The sequence below is a fragment of the Vidua macroura genome, chromosome 11, assembly GCF_024509145.1.
Source record: "Vidua macroura isolate BioBank_ID:100142 chromosome 11, ASM2450914v1, whole genome shotgun sequence".
Lineage (NCBI taxonomy): Eukaryota > Metazoa > Chordata > Aves > Passeriformes > Viduidae > Vidua > Vidua macroura.
The window spans coordinates 43,126-66,500 of record NC_071581.1 but is presented as its reverse complement, the minus strand read 5'-3'; the positions used below and the strand labels follow the sequence as shown (position 1 = coordinate 66,500).

The window sequence follows — 23,375 nt, the reverse complement described above, 5'->3', positions numbered from 1 at the left end:
TCTGCATTCTTTTTGGTAATCATTTATGATTTTTGGCAAGGATGTAAGGCATATTAACATCTGCACTAATTAATCCTAGCAGACTTTCTATTTTAGATGCTTCTCTACGAGCAAGAGGGAATCACAGAGTGATTACCAGTGAGGCATTGTTAATTTGAATGTTTTTCAAAAGGAGGAGGCATTTCAGTGAAATTGGAATGACAGCTCTGTTTCAGCATTCTCATTCTAAAAGCGACAAGCCTTCAGAACTGTCAGCAGCACCTCAGCTTCGAGCAAACCTGCAATATCCCAAAGCAAAAGTGATGACTCAGGAGACCAAAATGTGCTTGTGCTGTAAACGTTTGCCTGAAGGCAAAAGTGTTGTGCTTTACTCCATACTTGTAGTTCCTAAAGCATTAGAGAGTATTTGTAGAATGTAAGAGAGCATCAGGCAGATAAGGAAAGTTATTTTAGAGGGACAGCTGCTGTTAGTTTTAGTTAAAACATGAAGGCCTGGAGTTTGATGCTATTCCTGTCTTATCCTGTGGCTCCATTGCAGAGCTCCTTTCATGGTTCAGGTTGTTGTTTTGGTGGTGTATTCTAGAAAGGCAAAGGGTCTAAGGCAAGATAAAAGATGCCATGGGGTTGTTGGTGGTGAGGAATTATTGAGAGTTTGTAAGAGTTGTACCTGTGAAGATTTCAATACACACTGGCCAAACATTTGCTCAGTGTGGCCGTCCCTTGTAGACCCCTTGTAGACCCAGCAGCCCAGTTTCTGCTTTGAGGTGAGTGCTGCTTTCCAAGCCTGTTGTGCCCTGTTGTTACTCTTGTCCATCTGAGAAGGGTCAGTGTCTCTGCTTTAAAAACCTCAAGCTGCAATGAAGGCCATATACAAACCGTTGAGCTTGATGTGCCTGGACCTCTGAAGGGTTCCTAGGAGCAGCCAACCGTATCTAACATTTGCAGAAAGCCTTTTTTTCTCCGTAGTGAATTGTGCTTTCACTACCATATATTTTCAGAAGAAACTGAGCAGAGAAATGTTGCATTGAAAGATAATATTTCATTGCTCCTTTAAATCTTGTCAAATTCACTTTGTAGATTTAACAGTACCTTAAAATCCAAAGGTATATTTTTGTTCAGTTTTGTTTAAGTCTTGCCTTTTGTACTTTGGCTACTATTTATAAAAAGAGAGCTCTGAGGAGGATTTGGGTAGCATACCTGCACTCTAGCAAGGATGAGGGAAGGTTCCTGACAGGGCATACACTTTTCATTTGCAACTTGGAAATGCTATGGTTTTTTTTCAGCAAGTAACAGGCAGTGAAAAACCAGATGCTACATGAAGACTTTTCCCACTGAACCCACAACCTGGGAACAAAGCAAACCTCAAAGAGACAAAACCACCACTGACACCAAAGAGTCTAAAACATATTATCCTGAATCCTGTGGTTTCTTGGTAAAATCAGTTCTTAAAAGGCCTCAAAAAGTGCATGTCAAACCCTAAGATATAACAAATATTAGTGATGGGATAAATAATTAGAGATGGGATAAACTTTAAAAGAACCACTGTATGATATAGATCAGTCAAAGCCTGGAAAGTCTGTGAAGTAAACCAGAGAAGGCTTCACTGAATTTGTTGCATCTTTTCAGATTTACTCCAGCTAAAGTCTAGCTCATTTGTTTATTCAGACATCTTGATGTTTTCCGTGTCCCTCATCTCTGCCCCCCCTCTTTCATGCCAAACCAGGATGGTTTCTGCTCTCCTGACCCTGTCATTCCAGGCCTGTGACTCCCAAGTGGTTCAGAGCAAAACCATTCCAGATTTCATCCAGCCAGCAGAATTCCTTTTCCCACCACCTCAGAAACTAAGATGTGATTTTGCTGTAAAAATACAGAAGGCTGTTGATAATTCAGCATGGAACACTGCTGATACTGCTCAAAGCACAAATGCCTGCTATTGTGATTTGACATTGAAATGGACTGCCTAAGCCTTGATTCCACTGAAATCAAATCATCTTGCCACTGATTTCAGCAGAACCAGACTTGTATGCATAAAAATGCTAGTTCTTATTATCCCAAAACAGACACTTCATATGCTGTAGGAAATAAAACCATTTAGTTAAAATGCAGCTGAACAACATGTATTGCTGCACTGCAGATGAAAGACCCCTCCCTATAAAAAATAGAGGTTTTCATCCCTGAAGGCAAAGTTGACATTAGAGATTCTCATCCCATTCTAGTGGCTTGGCTGCTCACCATCTGCTGCAGAACTATGGTTAAGCACTCAAGCTCCTACACTCCTGGGAAGCAAACACTTCCAGCACAGACATTTTTATCCAGTTACTCTTCTTTCAAATATGACTCAAACATTTAATGCAGACAATACACCGACCTTTGGGGCAGAGAGGACAGCATAAATGCTCCACTACAAACCCATTTTGTACCTAATTTTATTAGGAGAAAGATAAAATTGTATTGTTTTACATGAATTATGGCAATGAGTTACTCAGCGGTGGAATCTACAGACTAGACATCTTGTACTGGGGCTTGTCACACAGCCAGCAAAAGCATTCTCATCTATTTAACAAAACTCCATTTCCAACATTATTTTTAGGATCGTATTTCCCCTGTGCTAATTAACTGCATTCACACTTATATCACTACAAAATACTGTTTAATTTATATTGCTTAATTTTCTTCTTCTACATGCACTGAAACAAAACAAACAAACAAACAAAACAAACAAACAAACAAACAAACAAAAGATATGCACAAAATAGCTTCCATATTTTTTCCTGATACTTTGACAATTAGTTTCTTCCTTTGACTTGTACCCAATGCAGCACTTTTATCATCAGTTTTATCATCATGGCACAAGATCGATCACCTTCCATTAAGATCATCTGCTCACCAGCCAAAGACAGTCCCCATCTTAAGAAGCTCACTATCATCTGAGAGAAGGAAAAAGAGGCTTCCTATTAAAAAATTAAGACAGAGTAAACATTGGAAAAATATTTGCTTCTTTTTGCTTTTAAAACAAGGGAGAAATTCAATCTGCCTTTGCCACACAGTCATGTCTCTATTAACAGTCATAGATTGTTCCTCAGAGGGGATTTTCAGTCTGTCCTGTAAGCCCAGCACTGAGTCCCTGCACACATATTGTTACACAGGCAGAGGAACTCCTTCTTAAATGAGACATGGGAATGGAACTCTAGTGTCAGTTACAGCAAGGTATCACAACATGGCCCAAAGTTATCCCTAGCCATGACTAAGAGGGATTAGGTCAATCCTTGTATCACAGTTCAGGTTTGTCAGACAGGTTTGTCCTCCCTTTGGATGGCAAGTAAGGAAGTTTATCCAGAGATGTTCAATAAAACACACATATTACTATCAAGGCAGCAAATCTGGGAACCAGATATATTATTCAAAAAGGAAAAAAAATACCCTTTTTTTACCTTCAAATAGCACTGAAGAAAACCGTAGAAAGGGAATAAAAAAATCAATGCCATACAATATATGACAATATATACAATGCCATGCAACATACAAGTTACATCTAGAACTGTCATAAAAATTGGTCACCACATAAATTATTTGTTGGATATCAATTGTTACTCCTGTCTCTTAGATACTACTTTTGAAGTTCCCTTTTGCAGATCTCCCATTTCTCAGGAAGGTGCTTACATGAAGTTTCTCTTACAGGACTACTTCAGTTTTGAAGTTTTCACTGTTCCATTAAGTCCTGGGAGCTATGGGAAACCTGCCCCCTCTCTTCTCAAAGGCTGTTGTACACAGGTGCAGGATGCAAAAGTACACATAAAAGATCTGTCATGATCCAAATTAGCAGGGAAAGACATGGAAATGAAAGATTAAGTTGATCTTTTTAATTTCTTTCTGAAAAAAAAAAAAAGTCCACATAGAAGTATAAATTACTTCTCTGACAATGCTTGGGAGGTATGTAGCTCCACATATGTGGGAGCTATATCTGCTTTCTGTTAACTTTCTGATGATGGGCTGTCTGAACATGCCTACACAGGAATAAATGCTCTAGTGCTCTTCCAGCATATATGGGGACAAGGATCCAAACCAGCTGCCCCGTGCTACATCATGGCATTTATCTGCTCACTTCTTCTGAAGATGCAGAGCTGTCAAAGTATTTGATAGAAACAAATTAAGATTGTTAATTACCTCACTGCCTCAATGCTAAACCTGAATGGTTAATGTCATCAGATGCCAGTTTTTGGGAATTACTATTTCCTCTATGGTTGGAACAGATCTTGTGTGACCTCGTAAGTCTCTTGGTAACTTTTTGCTATTTTTTTCAGTCTTTCAGACATGTACAAGTATTATGTTAAAAACCTATCAAAGGTTTATTTGTGATTTTCTCTTCTGATTGACTACAAGTCTGACTCTTCAGGGCTTCTTTAGAGAGAAAACCTGCTGCACTTGGGTCCCCTGCGTGCCCCATCAGCCCCACTGGCCATGGCTGCTCTCACAGGGGGTGCAGTGGCTCCTTTCAAGCTCAGGACTGGGCTCCCATCCTTGTCAGAGCCCTGTCCACGTGCACCTGTCCCCATGTCCCCAACTTGGAGGAATCTGTCGTGTTGCTGTGGGCTGGCCTGGTAAGCACTGGACCTGATCTGTGGATTGACTTCCCAGCTTGAGCTTGGAGCTGTGGCATCACCATGACCCTTCCAGGTGATCTGAACTCCTGGTTGATCCCAGTCCCCTCCCCAGACCTGTTTCACTCACCTCAGCCCATGTGTTACCCTGCTTGGCTCCTTTAGGCAGCAGTTGTCCCCTGCTGGTCCCTGGCAGCCAACTCCTCAACCTTTTCTAGCTTCCAGATAGAAAACACAGCTTGAGATGATGGATTTTTTAAAAATACAGTTAAACATAACAACATACTGTGTGTTTTAAATCACAAAGCCTTTGCTTTGAGCCCATTGACACAGCTGTGATGGGTCTATTATACCCCCTAGCTGTCCAAAACTCATTTTTCTTTTAGCAGCTTGTCTTGTTTTTCCTGAGCAGACTCACTGTATGCACCATATTATCCATACAAAAACTCTGCTGCTACAGCCTCTTACTGGCAGCATGTCTGTGGAATTTTTTGAACTGGAAAAGGGAAGTTCTCAATGTCCCAGTTTCTGGCTATGACACCTGGACAGGTCTCCCTTCTGCCACTCTCACACAATTCCTGTTAGGAGATGAGAGGCAGCAAAGCTGCATATGAGGGGTTTTCAGGTCCAGTTTACTCTGTGCCTCAATCATTTGAGCTTCTTCAGCACCATGAGTGAAGCTGGACTGAAACCTTAACACAGGCCTGAAGGTTCAGCTGCCTTCAAGAGGGATAGTCCTTAATGCAGAGTTCTGTGCTTTCCCAAATTGGACCCCTACTGATTAAAAGGCATTTTTGAAAAGCCAGTCATGGTGGGTGATGTTTTACAATGGAAGCTGTTTAAAAAGATAATTAAAAGAAAAATTGCTATAATGAAAATTTAACATGTCTAAAAATAACCAAAATTATCACAGCTGTCTTCCATGACTTTAAGTTTCTTCTTTTCTTAAAAGCCAAAATATTAAAGATTTTCCAGCTTTACCACACAGTGCTGCATTTTTAGATTTGTGGACAGACTGAGTGATCTTCAGCCAGCATCTGAACCCACGGCCTCCCATTCTGGTTTCTCTTCATTACCGCTACATCACATCTTCTACAAAGTCGGATTTTCCCAGTCAGTGCTGCATGGCCCTTTCTGAAATGCACGTTTACAGCAGCAGCAATGCACAAAGAAAGACAAGTAAATTGCCATGTCACGGGAGGGCATCGCACAGCGTTACGTAAGGGGGCTCCCTCTGAGTTATTAGCTTTATGTCAGTTTTGGCATACACTCAAATGAAACGTGCAAAAGACTAGATGAGGAGTGAAGAATGAATTGCCCTCATTAATATTCAACCATGGTTTTTAGCTTCATTATGACCTGCTCTTGTGAAGGGCTGAACAGAGCGAAAGCCAGTCGCTGTGTCCACTGTGTCGTGACAACTTACGTGGCTCTGATTAACAGGCCTGCAAGACCCTTTTGGTGACACACAAGGTCTCTGCTCTGAGCCAAGGTGCCTCAAGGAGAGCTGGAAACAAACCCAACTTGTTCTCATTGAATAACATACTCGCTGTCATCATCGGAGTGAATAGGGAATTAATTTTGCTGAGTTTGGGGCACACAAGAGCAGTGCAAGTACAGCAGTGTTTCAGACTGGAAAATGGGATAAACATTTTTAGATGAAACGAGACTGTTTATAAATTAAAAATGTGGATTTTATAAATCTCTTTCAAGCACAACAACTTGACATAAACAAGCACAAGCCTTAACTATTAGATTTTAAATATTAGTATCATTTGAGGGTTAAAATTTAGATAACTAATTAAATTAATTCTACTCTTTAAACAGTCTGTTGCATAAGTTTAACTATCAGTGAATACACATCTTAAAGTATATGTAGATTAACTACAGTAGAACTGCACTAATTTTCAACCACTCAGATTTGGGTTTTATTACTTTTCCCACAGATCAAGACCATTATATGACATAGGGGAAGCATGAAGAAATGTGTTTCATGAAGGACCTTTTATATAACCTACTTCTCTCTGCGTAATCACAAAACTACATGCTCATTTTTCAAATTGTGGTCAGATTACAGGTGATATACAAGTAATTCCAATACTTAGGCCTGAAAACCTGGGGCATACTGACTGGAGAATAGGAGCAGGCTGTCAGTGGAAGGCTAATGAATTCAGAAATGCTGAGAGGTGTGCTCTATTTGCTTAAATCCCTTAAAAACCTAACTGACGTCAATGAGATGGCTTCTAGCAAATATTTCATATGTAGTCCCATGTTAAATGTATGGGTCTACGTAGGATAAATCTGTATTTCCCATATGACCATGTGCAACAGCAAATTTAAATTGTACCCCTTTATATATTTTACATAAACAAAATTTGCCCCTTCACCAGATTAAAATGGTGGCTTCAGAAGGAAAGCAGGGGCAAACACACTTGTTACAATGATGACTGGGGTTTGCACCTTTTCTAAACACTAACAAAGTATTTTTGAAAGGACAAGTAAGTCAGTTTCAGAAATATCACCACTGAGAACTTACTCTTTTTCAGAATTACTTATTTTTTAAAAATTTGCCTAAGGGGGCTTCATGAGAAATCTATATTATTGATTAACACCAGAGGATTTGCTTGAGAGTAATCCAAAGACAAAAGTAAGAAAACTCCATCATCTTTCCAGTTTCCTGTCCTGTTCCAGTGACAGCTGTCAACTGCCATGAAGCAGCCATGTTTAGTTTTATGTTAGCAAAATATATGTGTTAAGAAGATATAAAATCTGCCATTCTGAGATATAGGTTGTGTAAGACTGAAGAAAAGCAATGACCTAAATTTGGGTCATTGTATGCAGGATAAAAATGGGGTGCACTGCTCTGCATTTCTGGACATTTTGCTGCCGAGGACTCCAAAAGAAATGTGCATTCAGGGCATAACCCCTTCATTTCAGTTAAGGGAGGACTTTTTATTATCTCTAATGGGGATAAAAGTGATCTATGTTGAAAAAAGATATTTTGTGTCTGACAAAGGAATTGAAATCTTAAGAATCAGTTACAGAAACTTTCTCTTTGCTCCCTCCGCTGTCTTAGGAAACTGCTGCTTTTCGTTCTTTTCTTCTCTCTCCGACTTCCTTGTTTTCGCCCGGTCCGCTTTCCCGGAGCGCTGGCCAGGCGCTTCCGGGAGCCGCCGGCGAGAGAGAGAGGCAACAAACACCTTTGTGGGTTCGTCTGATACGGACAGAGCTGTTTAGAGAGCGTGATCAAGACCGGGATAAAGAGACTCAAGAGGTTGGACACTTGTTGTGCAGTCTAAAGTAGGTTGTATTTGCCCGATCGCCGCACGTACAAGTGACCACGATCAGGGGTCCAGACAAAGGTTTTATAGGGGAAAATAAGAGATAAGGTGAAACCAATAGAACAATGCCCAGTGTGAATACATTACAGGTAAAATCCAATGGGAATAACTCCAGGGGGAAGGATGAATGCACGTAAAAATACAGAATAGAAACTCCAGCTTTAGGTTTAGGAAACAGAAACTCCCATCTCAAATTCACAAAGCCTTTTTGCTCCGTTTGCGTAGCTGCACACTGCAACAGGAAACTGTGCTGAATTGGCTTTTCACATTGTGGGCAAGCCTGCACAGCCAATGGCACTGGAGGTGGGTCCCACAGCCAGGGCCTGTAAGGAACACAAGTAGCAGCAGTAAAATCTTTCTAAGCCAGTTCCTACAAAAGTGTCATCTTCAATATTCAACATCTCAACAGAAGGCATTGGCAACACTGAAATAGATGGGTTTATAAAACTGAGATCTAGAGATGAGCTATCTTCACTTGAATGCAGTAGTTGCATGGTATTGTAAAAGGAATCTTTTTTAAATCTTATTAAAATGCATAGTCCACATTTTTCTTACATGCTGTCATGGGAATATGGCACTTAGCTCTCCTAAGAGTCAAACATGGCTTTGCAGAATAGAATTATGTTAAGAATTAAAAATAGTGATTATGAAGAAGAGTTTTAGAACATTTCAAAGCATGGACTCTCTGTGGTATGTATTTTTATACTGGCTTAATGTCTCAAGTAATAGAAGAATCATAGTAAGGTAATACAAGCAATCTGAAATCCACTGCAAGCAGTTCTATTTTAACTCAGCAATTCACACCGAATTCTTTCACAGCACAGAGAATCAATTCAGGAAAATAAATATCCAAGGAGAAATATGGATTTAATTGTTATTGCTGTTACGTTGCTAAAATAAAACAGCCGTGATCACACACTCAGATAAAGCCATTGTTTAACAAATATTTTTATTAAACATCTCTGTAGTGGAGATGAGTCCAGCTCCCCAAGAGCAGAGCAGGCTGCTTCCCAGACCACCCATTGCTCCCGAGGTGAAAGAGCCCATCCAGCTGTAGGGGGGTGGGGGAACGGGATCAGACACACTGCACACCATGGCAGGCACGGAGCAGCTCCTGTTTGCTCACAGACGCGTTGAACTGCAACAACTGCAGCTTCACGTGCAAGGAAACAGGTCACAATCTTCTACCAAATCATGCATTTGACCACCAGTGATGGCAGCAATGGGGCTTCTTGGAAGGCGTGTCCCCAAAACTGGCAAGGACTGTGCAGCCCAGGGCAGAGAAGACTCAAGCACTGAGGTCAGCTGATTACAAGAGGCAGAGGGGGAAAGCAGGCACAGAGGGAGGTCAGAGGTACAGCAGGAGCAGTCGGGAAAATAAATTTGCCACGGGTATACAGTAAATAAACTGTGTGTCTGAGCTGGGAATAAAATCCAGAAGTCCTGATTCCTTGTCTCTGCTCTGCTGCCCCAGTCCTAATCAGATCCTCTCTCAAAATGACTTTCTAACATAAGACAGTCCAGGAGACGGAAACATTTCTCCTATCTACAAACCAAATGTAGCAAAAGGTATATAAAGGTTTCCCTTCAAACAGTCACTCCACCATTTCTGTTAGGGCCTCAAAGACTTTGTTAATAAATACTGCACTTTTCCTCCATGCTGGCCATCAGATTTTCTGAGCTTGAAAAATGTATCATTCATCTCCTTCTGAACTGGTGTCAGGATATTTTCAAGAATTATTCTAATTTAAAATCCAGGTAATCTTCTACAGTTCTGACATCCAGCAGTCTGTGTTTCCTAGGGTTATTGATTGTTTGTTGTGGTTATCAGCTGAGTTGTAAAAGCAAAACATTTTCATGCACAACATTTATAAATCTCCAATACTGAATGAGATTTATATCACTTTTCTATTTCAGTAAAGTAATAAAGTCTCAGGCCAGAGAGAAAATAGATTAGGAAAGTATGAAGGCTCATATTAGTGAAATTTTCTACATTAAAAAACTACACCATCTAAAGCAGTACATAAGGAGACTGAAATTTGTGTAACTGCTTCTAGTCTTTAATTGTAAACATGCACTGTTTACCGTGGAATGTGCAGTGTGGTTTTTCCAAACATTTTTTTTTTTTTTTTTTTTTTTTTTTGCAAACCAATTAAGCAGCTGGTCTTATCTAAGAATTCAAAGTCCAAGAAAAAAAAAAAAAATAGATTTAGGATGGGCATGGGCTTACTGAAAGCTAGCCATTGCAAAATGTGTTGATCAGTTTGTCTAATAACCCATCAGCCACTGAATACAAGTGCTGAGTTTTAATTGAAGGTTTTAGCAGGCACTAGGAACTTGGAGCCTATGGATCAGGTCTTCAGTGGTACAGATCAGAGCAGTTTTCCTGTAAACCACAATTATACAAGTTTGGAACTGGTGTAAATATTTTGCAGAATCACAGAATAGTCCGAGCTGGAAGGGACCAGCAGGCATGACAGAATCACTGAATTCTGGAATGGTTCAGGTTGGAAGGGGCCACGGGCAGGGACCCCTTCCACTATCCCAGGGGGTGCTCCAAGCTTGGGCACTGCCAGGGATCCAGGGCTGCTCTGGCCACCCTGTGCCAGGGTCTCACCAAGCTTCGTTGTCACAAATTTCTTCCCAGTATCTCATCTACACCTACGCTCTGTCGGTAGGAATCCATTCCCCCGTGTCACAGGATCGCAGAATATTCTGAGTGGGAAGGGACCCACAAGGATCAGCAAGTCCAGCTCTGAAGCGAATGACCCATATAGGGTCCAAACCCACAACCTTGGCGTTATTAACGCCATGTTCCAACCAACTGAGCTAACGTCCTGCCGCTACACGCCCTTCCTTGGAAACGGCCCTTCTCCGTGTGATCATCCAGCTCCCGTCCCTGCCCCAGCAATCCCCCCTGAGCATCCCTGGCAGCGCTGTCCGAACGCTCTGGCAGCCTCGGGGCCGTGCCCATTCCCCGGGGAGCCTGGGCAGTGCCAGCACCCTCTGGGGGACGCAGGACCTCTCCCCGATGCCCGGGCTGAGCCGCAGGCGCTCGGCCGCCCGCGCCGCTCCCTTGGCCGGCGCTGCCCTCTCGCGGCACAGCCCGGGCTCGCTCGGCAGCGCCCGGGACCGAAGCGCCGCCGCACGGCACATCCAGCCGCCCGCGCCCGCCTTCCGGACGCGAAGAACTAATAGGAGATGAGTTTAGTTCAATTAAATGCGTTATCAGCGGTCATGCAGTGTTTCTGGAGGACCTTTAAAATGATCGCAGCAGTCTCAAGGCCGGCCACTCCGAACTGTAATAGAATGTAAACCTGTTTAACAACTCAGCTATGGAAACAGCAAAATCACGTCCTGAGAAAAGGAGTTACTGATTCAGTAGTTCTGGGAATAGATGCAAGGCCAGGAGCACCGTTGTTCTCTATGGACTGGCTGCTTTTACCAAGCTATCAGTGCTGATCTAATTAATTTCCAGTCTGTTTGTGTGGGCTACACTTAGTGGGTCTTTCAGCATTCCTATTATCTAGAGCAGGGCAAGAGATTGAAACCTGATTTGGTTTAAAATTAACACTTAATTTTAAAATGATGCACTTGGGGCTCCCATATGGAACAAATACATATACACCTAAACTTTTTTGTTCTTTCCTATGGGAGTATGTTCGCATAACTTACAACAGAGAAGCCATCCAAGGATGCCAGCTGGCTACATTCTATTTTCATTATTCAGCAATGACAAACGGCTGTTGTAGCATGAACATTTTACCTGTGAGTATTTTTTTTTCTTCAGAATGTGACAATAAAACAGGTGATTGTGGTGTGTGATTACTATCATGGTTCTGTGAAATTTACTGAGAAGCCTAAATTCATTTGAACCAATATGATCTGGGAAGTAGTTTCCAAATAGAGTAGGCAGAGACTTCTTAAACCAGCTTAAAGTTTAATGAAAGAGTAAACATGGGCTCTAAGCAATAATGTCACTGCTCATTTGTCACTCTAATATTCCCCATGCAGCCAAAACACAAAAGTAAGTCAGTGAGAAGAATTTTCTACAACCCTTTTCTGAAACAGAATTAAACAGGACTTTAGAACTGGGTTCAGTTCAGGTCAGATCTAAGAGCACAGTGCCTAAAGGAGACACAAAGATTTGCAAGTTCCAATGTACAGTTTCTAGAAATGTGAGCAATAGGGAATCAAACCTTCCTCAAGTAAAAAAAAAAACAGGGAGTTATAAAATTTACACAGCAAACCTGGCCTTCTAATATCCAGAACCAAAGCAAATATATTCCATGTGAGAATATTTTTCAAGTGGCCTGTTCAGAGAGCAGGAAGGAAAAATCCAAGAAGGAGTAATGCCAAGAAGGAGTAATCTCTAGCCAAGGTTTTCCTATACAGAGATTAAATACACCAAAAAGTCCATCATACAGAGAAGAACAGGGTATTTTGAAACAGGGCACAGCTAAGCTGTGAGCTACAGATCACATGAGATATGCATACAGTATTTATTTTTTCACTATAATTTCAGACACTGTGCTCAGTTTGACTGCTGAAAATGGTAAAGTGAGAGTAGTGTCAATAATTAATGCCTTGATTAGAAAGAGGCTTTAAACAAGTAGCTGCATTCAAGCTGTTGATTTTAGCAAAACTAGGCTAAACTCTGTTTAAATGTGGAAAACTACATGAGAATCAACCAACAAACGTGTCAGCTAGAAAGGCCCACCTTACTCTAGGAATTAGAAAAGCAAGGCTTTTCTCAGGATATGGAGCTCACAGGCGTATAGGAAATACAGTAGGGAATTCATTGAAGGAAGGTTCTGCTGACTACATCAAATAGGGGTCAGGTAGCCTCAAGGCACTAACAGTTCCCAAGAGAACTAGTATTTAATGTCTCACTTAAGATGTGGATATGCCCATTAATCCACTGGAACAGATTTTCTACATTATCCCAAGTGTCACCAGCCACAACCTGAAGCGCAACTGTGAGGCTACAAAGAAACAAGAAAAATCTCCTCTCATTAGCTACTGTGCTCCCTCACCAAGAGAACACTAAACTAGTTGAATTAATAAAATATACTCCATCTAGTAAGAACATCCTGTAATATGTTGCATGCAAGCTGGTTTTAGCTCATTTTGCAAGTAGGATTAATTTTTAGAACTTTCAGGCTTTCATGTTAATCCCAGATAATAGTGCAGCTTTGTAGATTAATCAGATTACAGGAAATGTCAGCATGATTTGATTTTAAATGATGTGAAGCATGTTACTGGAACTATCACCCTCTCGTTTTATGAAAGGATGACCTGGAAGAATGATCGACAGGGTTCACCACATCTCAACAGCTGCAGACTTCTCCTTCAAGATCCTTTTAAAAACGGGCTTTGTCTGCTTTATTTTCTGACAGCAAGTTATAACATGAATTTTTAAAAGACATGGACTTCATCACAACAATGGATTGTGTAAACACTCTGTAAGAAAATGGTATACAACCTTACCTTTTACACATACACCACTGATTTACCACCGGCTACAACCAAATATCTGATGTGTGTTTGCAGTTAAAAACCCCACCTCAGATTCTACATAGTCCTTCCCATTAATTTGACTCATGAGCTTCTCTTTTGCATCTCCCTCCTTCCCCACATCTTTATTCTCATTGGTTACAGCAAGGCTCAAACTCATTTTATTTCTGGTTAATCTGATTAGGTAAGAACCTGGGATCGTGATGTCAGTACATAAGCAGAAGGAAGTAATGCTTCCTGCAGGAAAGATGGCAGTTTTGACCTTCTAGAAGCAAGTCATGGTCTGACTGAAAGATTAAAATAGAGCAAGCCAAACTGCAGTAGTAACACCAACTCATTCTGCAAGAGCATCCTTCAAAGAGGGATTATGGCTCATGGACTGCAGGTAAGAAAGCATAAAGTCCTTGTGTTTGGTTATTTGCCTGAAGGGAGCTTTGGCTGGGGGGGAAAGGTCAGCTTCAGCAAAAATAGCAGAACATTAGAAACACTGGCTAATGAAAGGCTTTGGTTCTTATATTTGCTCAGCAGAAAAGATGGCTTTCAGAGCAGAGGCGTCTGGATAGACTCACTTTTCTACAAAGGCATGACATTATTTGACTTTAGCATACCTATATTCACATTCTTTCATTCTGTGCTGATGGAACAATAGTTATTGATTTCTCTACTGTACAAAATTGCTCTACTTAGTTTTGTTGTTTTTTCCACTTAAACTCAGACACTTACATCAGTAATTGGACAGATGAGACTGAAACTAAATGAGACAACTAATTCTTCAAGTTATAAACTCATTATTTAAGAATTTAATGATTTTGTATGATAGTTGAGTAGATTGCTTTATTATTATGGGCTGTCACTGTATTATTCAGTATATGCCAAGGCAATATTCAACAATGCAAAGGCTTTAATGAGCCTGTAAGGCAGGTTGCCGTGGTGATGTGGTGCTCAAACGGATGCAATCCTTAAAGTTCTGGTTTTGAACTTTTCATTAGGCTTTAAAAAATGCTTCACACAGAGGCTATTGTTGTAGAAGATCTTGTTTGTACCCAAGATTCTCAATGAACAGAGTTGTTAAACCAAGTAACAGCTATAAAGCTGCACTGCTGGAGTAGCTTTAAGCAGTAATGACTGTGCACACCTATATGCCTCAAGATTACCTTTATTTCACAGTTACATCCACACAGACAAACTCATCCCTCACTTGAGTTGAAGCAGCTGTGCTGTCACTAATCAAGTGCAGCAGGAAGCTCAGCTTTGGCAAAAGGCTGATCTTTAACTTGCTGTGCAGAAGAAATGCTGTGCATTTATAAATGCAAAAGCAGACTGTAAAGCTGAAGTCCATTAAATACTGCAATCAGTATCACAATTAGGCAAAAGAAGCTGCTCAAATTGCAGGGGGCATTATCACTGCTTTTAAGCTGCCGTTAAGTAGAATGCAATAGACATGGGAATCTTGGAGACAAAATAAACCAAAACCCAACAACAAAACAAACAGCACTTTTTATACTGGCGTCAGTGACTATCCTTAAAGGTGCTTTTTTTTGATACTTCAAATGATAATGATGTTTATGTGTACCAGTAGTCTCAAATAATCATTGTCTTTAACCAATGCTTCTATTTAAGTCAGAATCTCATACCCTGCCTGTGTATTCATCACTAGCAGCCTCCCAGAGGGAGAAATTCGAGCTGTACAGATGGGTTAATCCAACATCAAGCCATGAGCAGCTCTGCACTCACTAAGGCTGCTCTTGGTGCTGTGGCACAGCCCGACCCAGCCAATCCCGGTGTCACTGCCAGCGTCTCTCCACAGCCAATGAGGCAGGAACAAACCCGATCTAAAACCAATGCTGTACTTATGCTTTCACTTCACTGACTTCAGCCACGAAGAAAATAGTAACTAAACCAGGCAGAACAGAACTGCTGCCACCCACCCAGGGCTCAGCTGCGAGGTCATTCTGCATGGTCTTGGACCATTAGGGCCAATCAATTTTGAGTACTTGCAGAATATGTTTAGTCCAGCCAGGATCAGCTTCTATATCCATTGCCTTGTGCTACTACAATCTGTTTTCTGAAATTTCCTTTAACACCTGTCTCTAGTTTTATCTTTAAATGCAGGAAGCTATTTGTGGCCAATTTAAAATAAATGGCAGTAATTGGTTATTTCATTTTTGGCTGCCATGAGTTTTGCAAGTGATAACCTACTACTGTTTCATACAGTCCATTTTCTTTTCTTCCTAAGCACTTATCTCTCCTATGCCAAAGAAAAGGAGAATTAAAAACAATTCAACTGTCTAAAGAGTTTGCAGGTGTTAACTTGTGGTTAGCAATACTTTATGCTATTACTGCCGAATCCACAGCTCTGAGCTTTTAGCAAGATGCTTTACTGAGTTCTGTGGAAGGTAACTGGTATGTACATAACCTATTTTTCACCGTTGAAGCTTTGAGCCAGCTCTGAATTTTTCTTTCAGTTAATTCTGTATTTTTAACAACAGCAGGGCAGTATCAGGTGTGACAAAATCTCATGAATTTGAGGGTGTTTTCCTAATTTATTTCTAGAACTTATATATTAATCTTACTCACAATTCTTTCTACTTCCTTATATGTTGCCTTGCCTGGTTTTGTACCACCACTTAATAAATGAACAAAGCATCCATCAAGGTCTTGAAGGGAGGTAGAATCCAAAGACACCAATCTGTCTGGGGCCAGAAGAGAAACCCAAATGGAGATTATGGCTCTTCTAGACATGCAGACATCTCTGGGTGCAACAGCCTGAAACCAGCATGTTGAATAAAGAACTGTAACCCAAAATCCTGGAGGCAAAAGGGTTAAGGTCCAGATCTGTGGGATGTAGCCCTGGCCAGTCCCCAGCCATGATGAAGAACACTGCTCCAGGGCAAACAGCATAACTGCTTCCCACCTGTGGGCACCCTCTGCAGCTTCCCCTCCTCCCACTGCCATCCCAAAGCTTCTCCTTTGGGGTGAGCCATCTCCCTTGTCCTCTGAGACAGCTAATGGTTGGAATGTCAAAAGTTCAGCTGTGAATTCACTCTTAGGAGGCAGAGCTTTCTCTTTTACACAGTGGAAAATGATGATCAAGGTAGAGCAGCACCTCAAAGTCACATGCTGACCTGTAATCTCAATCTCCTTGACTTACATTTTAATTTTCACTTATCTACCACATGAGCAAGCTACTGAGCTCTGCAGAACAGCAAATGGAACAAGAGGGGGGGTTGTTATTGCTTTGGGTGCCTTTTTAAAGGAGTTGATGATGGCCAATAATTTATTTCATAATGACTGGGGCAAAGTACTTGTTTATCCATTCACAACTCCATTCACAACTCCATTCACAACTCAGCCACCAGCTCCTGAGTTATCAGATTGTGAACAGTTCTAGCAGAAAGATCAAACACTCTCAGAAATAGTTTTATTTTGACATATTATTGTGGTGGAGGAATTTTTTCTTCACACTATCAGAGACTGGAAGCTTTTCCTTGTACGGCTTTGTTGCTAGTTTTAGACTTACTTCCCTTTCCCTTGCAGATAAGAGATGAGGAAAGCGGCTACAACAAAAATCTGTTTTGCATTCCAAAGCATTATGAAGAAGATTTAGAAAGAGTCTTCATTCCTCATGGACTCATCCTGGACAGGTATGAGGGTAAACAGAAAAGATTAGGGACAGTGGTGCAAATTTTTGTCCCTCCAAATGAAAAGATTGAGGTCCTTGCCCTGTGCAGCCCATGAGAAACATGGAAACCCTGCAGCCTAACACTTCTGTCCTGAAGTCTAGTGCAAGAGGGAGTTTATGGAGAGGATTCCTCCACAAGCCCAGTTAAGCTTCCATGTTCCCTCAAGTATCTTTAAAACTACCTATCCCGCAATATTAAGGTTTATGGGTTAAATCAGCTTGTGCTGCGCAAATATGTAACTAACTTTCCTATGACTTGCTGTGGTCACAATTTGCTAGCTATAAAAACATAACAGCAAGATGAAAATTTTTACAATTTTTACTTGAACATTGCTTAATATATGGACAAACAACTAGATATACAGAACACTTTCCAGAATTCCTTCTATTTTTTTTTTTTTTTTCTCACAGGACAGAACATTTGGCTAGAGATATCATGCAGGACATGGGAAGTCATCACATTGTTGCACTATGTGTCCTTAAAGGAGGCTATAAATTCTTTGCTGATTTGCTGGACCATGTAAAAGCACTAAATCAAAATGGTGATAAATCTGTGCCTGTTACCGTGGATTTTGTCAGAATAAAAAGCTACTGTGTAAGCAACTTTCTTTTCTTTGGAAAATTGACTCTCTCCATAGACTGGCATTCTAAATACTGGTAGTTTGAGTTTATGTATATAAAAATTGAGTTGATGCATACATCCTGTCCAAATTACATACTAAAAAGGAACTGATTTACTGATCTTCCCCAAAGGGTGGATATTACACATTCACTGGAACAAACATATAGCAGAACACTCAACAGGACAAAGCCAGGGGCAGATCTCATACTCCCTCCTCTTGCAAAAAGCAAGAGCAGCACACCTTTCAAACAAATACAGGATAACACTTTTGGGCATGTTTATGTGACTTCCATCTCTTCTTTCTCCTTCTAGAATGATTCACCTGCAGAAAAAAAAATCAGTTTTGTTGGAGAGGAACTGTCTGCACTAAATGGGAAGGTATGAATTAGCATCTTCACCTTTTAAAGGGAAACAACTGGTCTTGTGTATTTTCCAGGAAATCCATCTTTATTAAGATTTTGATACTGCATACTTCCAGCCACTTAACACTGATTTAAAATGTTGGGCTTTGAAACAGTGAATAATTCCCACTGATCTCAGTGGAAACTTGAAGTGATCAGTAATGACTGCTCCCAAAGATCCTATTCCCCATTTAATCTCAGAATGCCCAGAAGTGAACCATCCTAAACTGACTCATTCAGTGTGGCTCTAGAATACAAGTGCTTTACATAGAGCAATATCTACATCTGACATAGCTGCATTTATCACCACATTTTAAGCTTTCATAAATACTTACAGAAAGGCTCTTCGGAAAGCGCCAGAGTAAAGTCAGTAGTAAAAATGACAATCTCCTCTGAAAATCAGTGCAACTTCCTTGTAACTGAGGGTTTTAGTGTGCTTTTCTTGTCTGTATAATGTGCTGAAAATTGGCATTTAAGTATTTTCTTTTCTTTCCTTCTTTCCCTGTGTAATCTCTTCCAGAATGTGTTAGTAGTAGAGGTAAGTAATGACTGAACGAGGGGTGGAATGACATGGATTTTTTTCTCCCTTCTTTTCAAATTAATACATATGACATATAAAATAATAATTAATTATGTTACTGGGCTGCCAGGTTGTTATGCTCTAATTTAATCCACTGACAGTCTGGTTTTCCTTTCAGACTTGAAGGATAATTTATTTTTTTTATCTCTTTCAGGACATTATTGAGACTGGGAGAACAATGAAAGCACTGCTTTCAAAAATAAAAGACAAGAAACCAAGGATGGTAAAAGTTGTAAGGTACAAGGATATAGCCACTAACTAATATATTCAACTCATTTGAGTGAATAGTCAATGTATGCTGACAGGTGCTTGTTTGGCTTGAAGTTTGGGGGGGAGGAAGCAAATGCAGGAAGTAATCCTTATCTAGCTGCTGAAAAATTAAGTGTTTTTTAAACTGGGAAATTTACCTATGCACTACCATCTTCAACGCTCAAATTAATAAAAAAAGGTTTTACGGTTCTTTCCGTGTAGTCCATAAAGTCTCATGGATTCTGTTTCTTACTTTATGTTTGAAGGAAAATAATCTCTTTCCATAGGTTTTCTAACACCACCTCCAGTTGTCTCAATACTAGAATGACAACACTCAGAATATTTCTTAATATACCGTAGAAGTTTCCAGAATCTAAGAGTCTGACAGCACTTGGAAGATGACTTCATGTAGCATTTTAGATCTGCTTTTAGTCGATCTCTAAAAGGAATTTTGTGGAATATCCCTGCTTCTGTCAAGTAACCACAATGCTTTATAAAAACAGTTGAATTAAGCATCAGTTATTCAGACAGTCCTTCTAGTGACTGTCCAGGAGGTTCTCAATTTCTTCTGAAGTGCACAGGCAAACCAAGAATAGAAATGATTTTGCAGAAGAAATTGTCCTTTTCTCCCTCCCTCCCTCCCTCCCTCCCACCCCACTAAAATCATTACCAGCCACTTGGACATGCTTCCCCCTCTGTGCTATTCTAGTGTCCTGAGACATTGCTGCATGGAAGGGGAAAGATCAGAGACACAGGATTGAAGGGAACTGAATACAAAGTCGAGCCACTTGAACATAAAGAATGAACCTAGATCAGAGCCTTTGCTTCTCCCTCCACTATGAGGCTGAACACTACTTCTTTCTGTGCAATAATCTCACTGTTTTAATTTAAGTGCATGATTTTAGAATCTTAATGGGGAGACATGGCAGAATGGAAGTTTACAACTTCGAGCAAGACATATTTTAAAAACCAACCTTCTCTGCTCTGCCTTACAGCCTGCTCGTTAAAAGGACACGTCAGAGTCCAGGTTACAGACCAGACTGTAAGTATCATGTTTTTCTAGTATTTTTTTCCTGTATTTTCCAAAGCACAGTCTTGTAATTTCACTTCAGGCAGCACATCTGACAAATGGCACATAAGTTTCATGAAGGCCAAGAGAAATGGGGAGAAACTACATAAAAGCTTGTGATCTAATGACTAGCTACACCATCCTAAGGCCTCATGACCACCTTCTTTATTTCCTGAGCGCAGATTTAGTTACTTGATATACAAATTTAACTATTCAGATAGCAAAAACAGAATTAAACCTTAATTGTGTTTTGCTCTGCTTTGACCCCAGAGGGCATTTGTTTTGACATTTGGCATTATTAAACTTGCCTTGTTTCCAAACTGAAAAGTCCTACTGAATCAAAGTTCATCTCCTTTCACTCAAGTAAAATCTCACTCCTTTTCTCCTCTCCCAGGACTAACTCATAACTAGGTTTTAAACAATTATTTTGTTAATAAAAATCATTCTCTTAACACCTTAATTATATTACTGATTGACGGGAATGGTTTAGATTCTACCATCTGTCATCAATTTGCAGCTCGGATTCTTAAGGAAGCACCCTGAAAGAGATGACGCCTATTTCTCTTAGCTCAAGTATGTGTTGAATACCAACTGTGCACTTAAAAGCTATTTACACCACTGAAGTATAAAAAGAACTGTATTTTCTTACAGATACAGGCTTTGAAATTCCAGATAAATTTGTGGTTGGATACGCTCTTGACTAGAATGAATACTTCAGAGATTTAAATGTAAGTACATGCACATTCCTCCACTGCCAGGTATCAGGTACCTACCTACCACAGGTACCCAGCAAGAATATTTGCTTCTACTCAGAGCTTCTCAACAATTAAAAAACCTTCAATTCCAGCTATAAACTTCCATTAAAAGAGCAAAACCATTTTTAAGGTGACGACTTGGTAATGCAATGTAGGTGCATAAGAAATGTTTGTGCTTCACCTTTTTATAATTCTACTCCACAAGTCTCATGGCTCAGCCATGCTGCAGGACATTCTGAACCCCCAGGATGGTGAGCAGCATACAATCTGCGGCCCAAACTGAAAAGAAAATAATTTGTAATTTGACTTTAATTGGATATTTGTCTGTCTTCGTTCAATCCTATGTTGCTCTTCTGTCACCAAGTCTTTAAAGTGGCTGTGCAGGGGCTCCGTGTGAAGGTTTTCCATATACTTACAGATAACATGTCTGTAAGATCTCTCTTCCCTTATTCTAGTACAGCTTCCTTAGGCTGCACAGAGTAGTAGACTTGGAAACATCACAAACGAATAGGATTGTCAAATGTACTTCCTTAATTCTGGTTAACTCGGAAAGTTTTTCACTTCTAAGTCTTCTTACTAAGACAAGCCAATTCTGCTGAAGACACAAACAATCTGTGCTATTGCTCAGCAGCATGAAGGCAAATGCAGTAATTTAACAAACCAAGTTCTTCAGGAAATATCAAGAACTTGGCTTTCTATATGGGTTTTTATATGATGCCTTGTGTAGGCTGACCTGGAACAGAGGCTGGACAGAGCTAAAGAATAAAGTAGGGACTTGCTAAAAGGCCTCAATGGATCCACCTCGGGCAGCACAAGAGCCCAGCCAGGGCTGCACCCAAGATAGACCCAAAACAGTCACAAAACGCACGACCGGTCACAAGGTCTCTCGCTTTGATCAGTTCTGGCCCATCTGCATATTGGAGTTAATTGTCCAATTCCAGCTTTAGCCCATGAAGTCCCACCCTTCTTGTTTTTCTCTCCTCAGTCCACGTTGTTTATGCTCTTGGCCTGGGATTTGGATCAGTTGCCCTTGGTCCCCAGCTAGAGAAGGAATTGTTTTGTCTGCCTGCTCTGTGCAGAGAGCTCACCATCCCCTAATATGAAGCCCAGACCCACACACTAAAGCAGCACAGAATCTGAAAAATGTAAAACCTAAAACCTAAGAAATCATATATATTACAAACTTGGAAAGAATATTGAAATATCAAGTTTACTGTAAGCGGGAAACTTGCAACAATTCTGGTTCTAGTGTGTTTTTATTACAGTGCTAGGAATACAACTGAAAATCAGTCTTGCATTTCATTTGAAGATGGATGTTGATAAATACTGTACATTTTTCTTTTAGCACATCTGTATTGTGAAAGAGAATGCCAAAGAAAAATACAGGATGTAATAACGTCAGTCTTCTGGAGCACTGATTCCTGGCTGCAGATTAGGTGATAAATCATGACACCAGGAAATGACTTCTGCTACTTGTGTGTCCCTAAGAAGAACGAGAAGCTAAATGTCAGCGCCCGGGAGCTGCAGCTGGCAGATTGCCATGGGGCGATGCGCTGAACAGGATCTGTTCAGAGCCGGGCTTTTCCCGATGTGGAGCAGCCTGGAGCTGGGGCCGAGGCTCCGGCGATATCGAGCGCTGCCGCCGGGGCCGTCCCGTTCCGGGCCCGGGAGCGAATTGCTGCCGCTGTGCCCGGGGACCGCGGGGGCACCAGGGCTGGAACAGGCAGACCGAGGGCGGCTCGAGGGGGCACCGAGGCGGGATGGAGCGGGGACCGAGGCCCGCCCGGCCGCAGCGTCCCGGCCCCGGCCCGGCCTCACAATCGGGTGCCGCGGCTGCCGGGTAACCGCGAGCCGCCGTCTGTGACGGCGCTGCGGCCTCAGCTGCCCAGAGCTCGCTCCCGGCTGGTTGTTCGCAGCCCCGGCGCGTTCAGGCGGCTGCACTCGGCGATTCGCCACGCGAATTGTTCGCGGAGCATTGGTCTCTGCGAGCGAGTCCAGTGGATTCGCGGAGAATTGGTCTTTGCGAGGACTCCTGAATTCCGGTGGAAGGTAAAGACTGACTCAAGCTGTACTTTCTGGTTTTGCCACGTCTGTGCTCTAAAAGAGAATGTCAAAGGGAAATACAGGATGGGATAATGCCAGTCTTCAGTTCAGTGGCATGTCCAGCTGAGTGGATGAACAAGATATAGTCTACTGATGGTGCTTTTTAATCAACATTTCCTAAATATACTAGTCTATACTTTTTTTTTCCTATAATATTTACTTAAACGGTTTAAAGGTGAATGAGTTCTGTTCAAGTTTCAGTGCGTTTTTATGATCTGGTTATTAAAATTATTAAAGGAGATGCCCCTGAATTAAGGTGCAAAATGAGATCATATGTCAAAGTTGATAGTCTGGATTTTATGTAACAATAATTGTGAAGAGAGAGAGGAGAAAGAAAAGAAGAGGAAGAGAGAGAGAAAGAAATAGAAAAAGGAGTGGGGAGGGAGGGGGCTGGAAAGAGGGGAAGAAAGAGAGTGACAGAGACAGATTTAGTAGAAAACATCACCATTCCATGGATC

The 23,375-nt window shown here is 41.1% G+C and overlaps 2 protein-coding genes across 2 annotated transcripts in view; both read left to right on the top strand.

Moving 5' to 3' along the window:
* Positions 1-23,375, top strand: part of LOC128812973 (hydrocephalus-inducing protein homolog) — a 54,478-nt gene that overhangs the window by 9,691 nt on the left and 21,412 nt on the right. The window lies entirely within an intron of this gene.
* Positions 13,824-21,817, top strand: LOC128812873 (hypoxanthine-guanine phosphoribosyltransferase-like). The gene is made up of 9 exons (XM_053987531.1): positions 13,824-13,841; positions 16,994-17,100; positions 17,550-17,733; positions 18,073-18,138; positions 18,682-18,699; positions 18,896-18,978; positions 19,986-20,032; positions 20,711-20,787; positions 21,800-21,817. The coding sequence occupies exons 1-8, from the start codon at positions 13,824-13,826 to the stop codon at positions 20,761-20,763; spliced, it is 576 nt and encodes a 191-aa protein (XP_053843506.1). The 3' UTR covers positions 20,764-20,787; positions 21,800-21,817.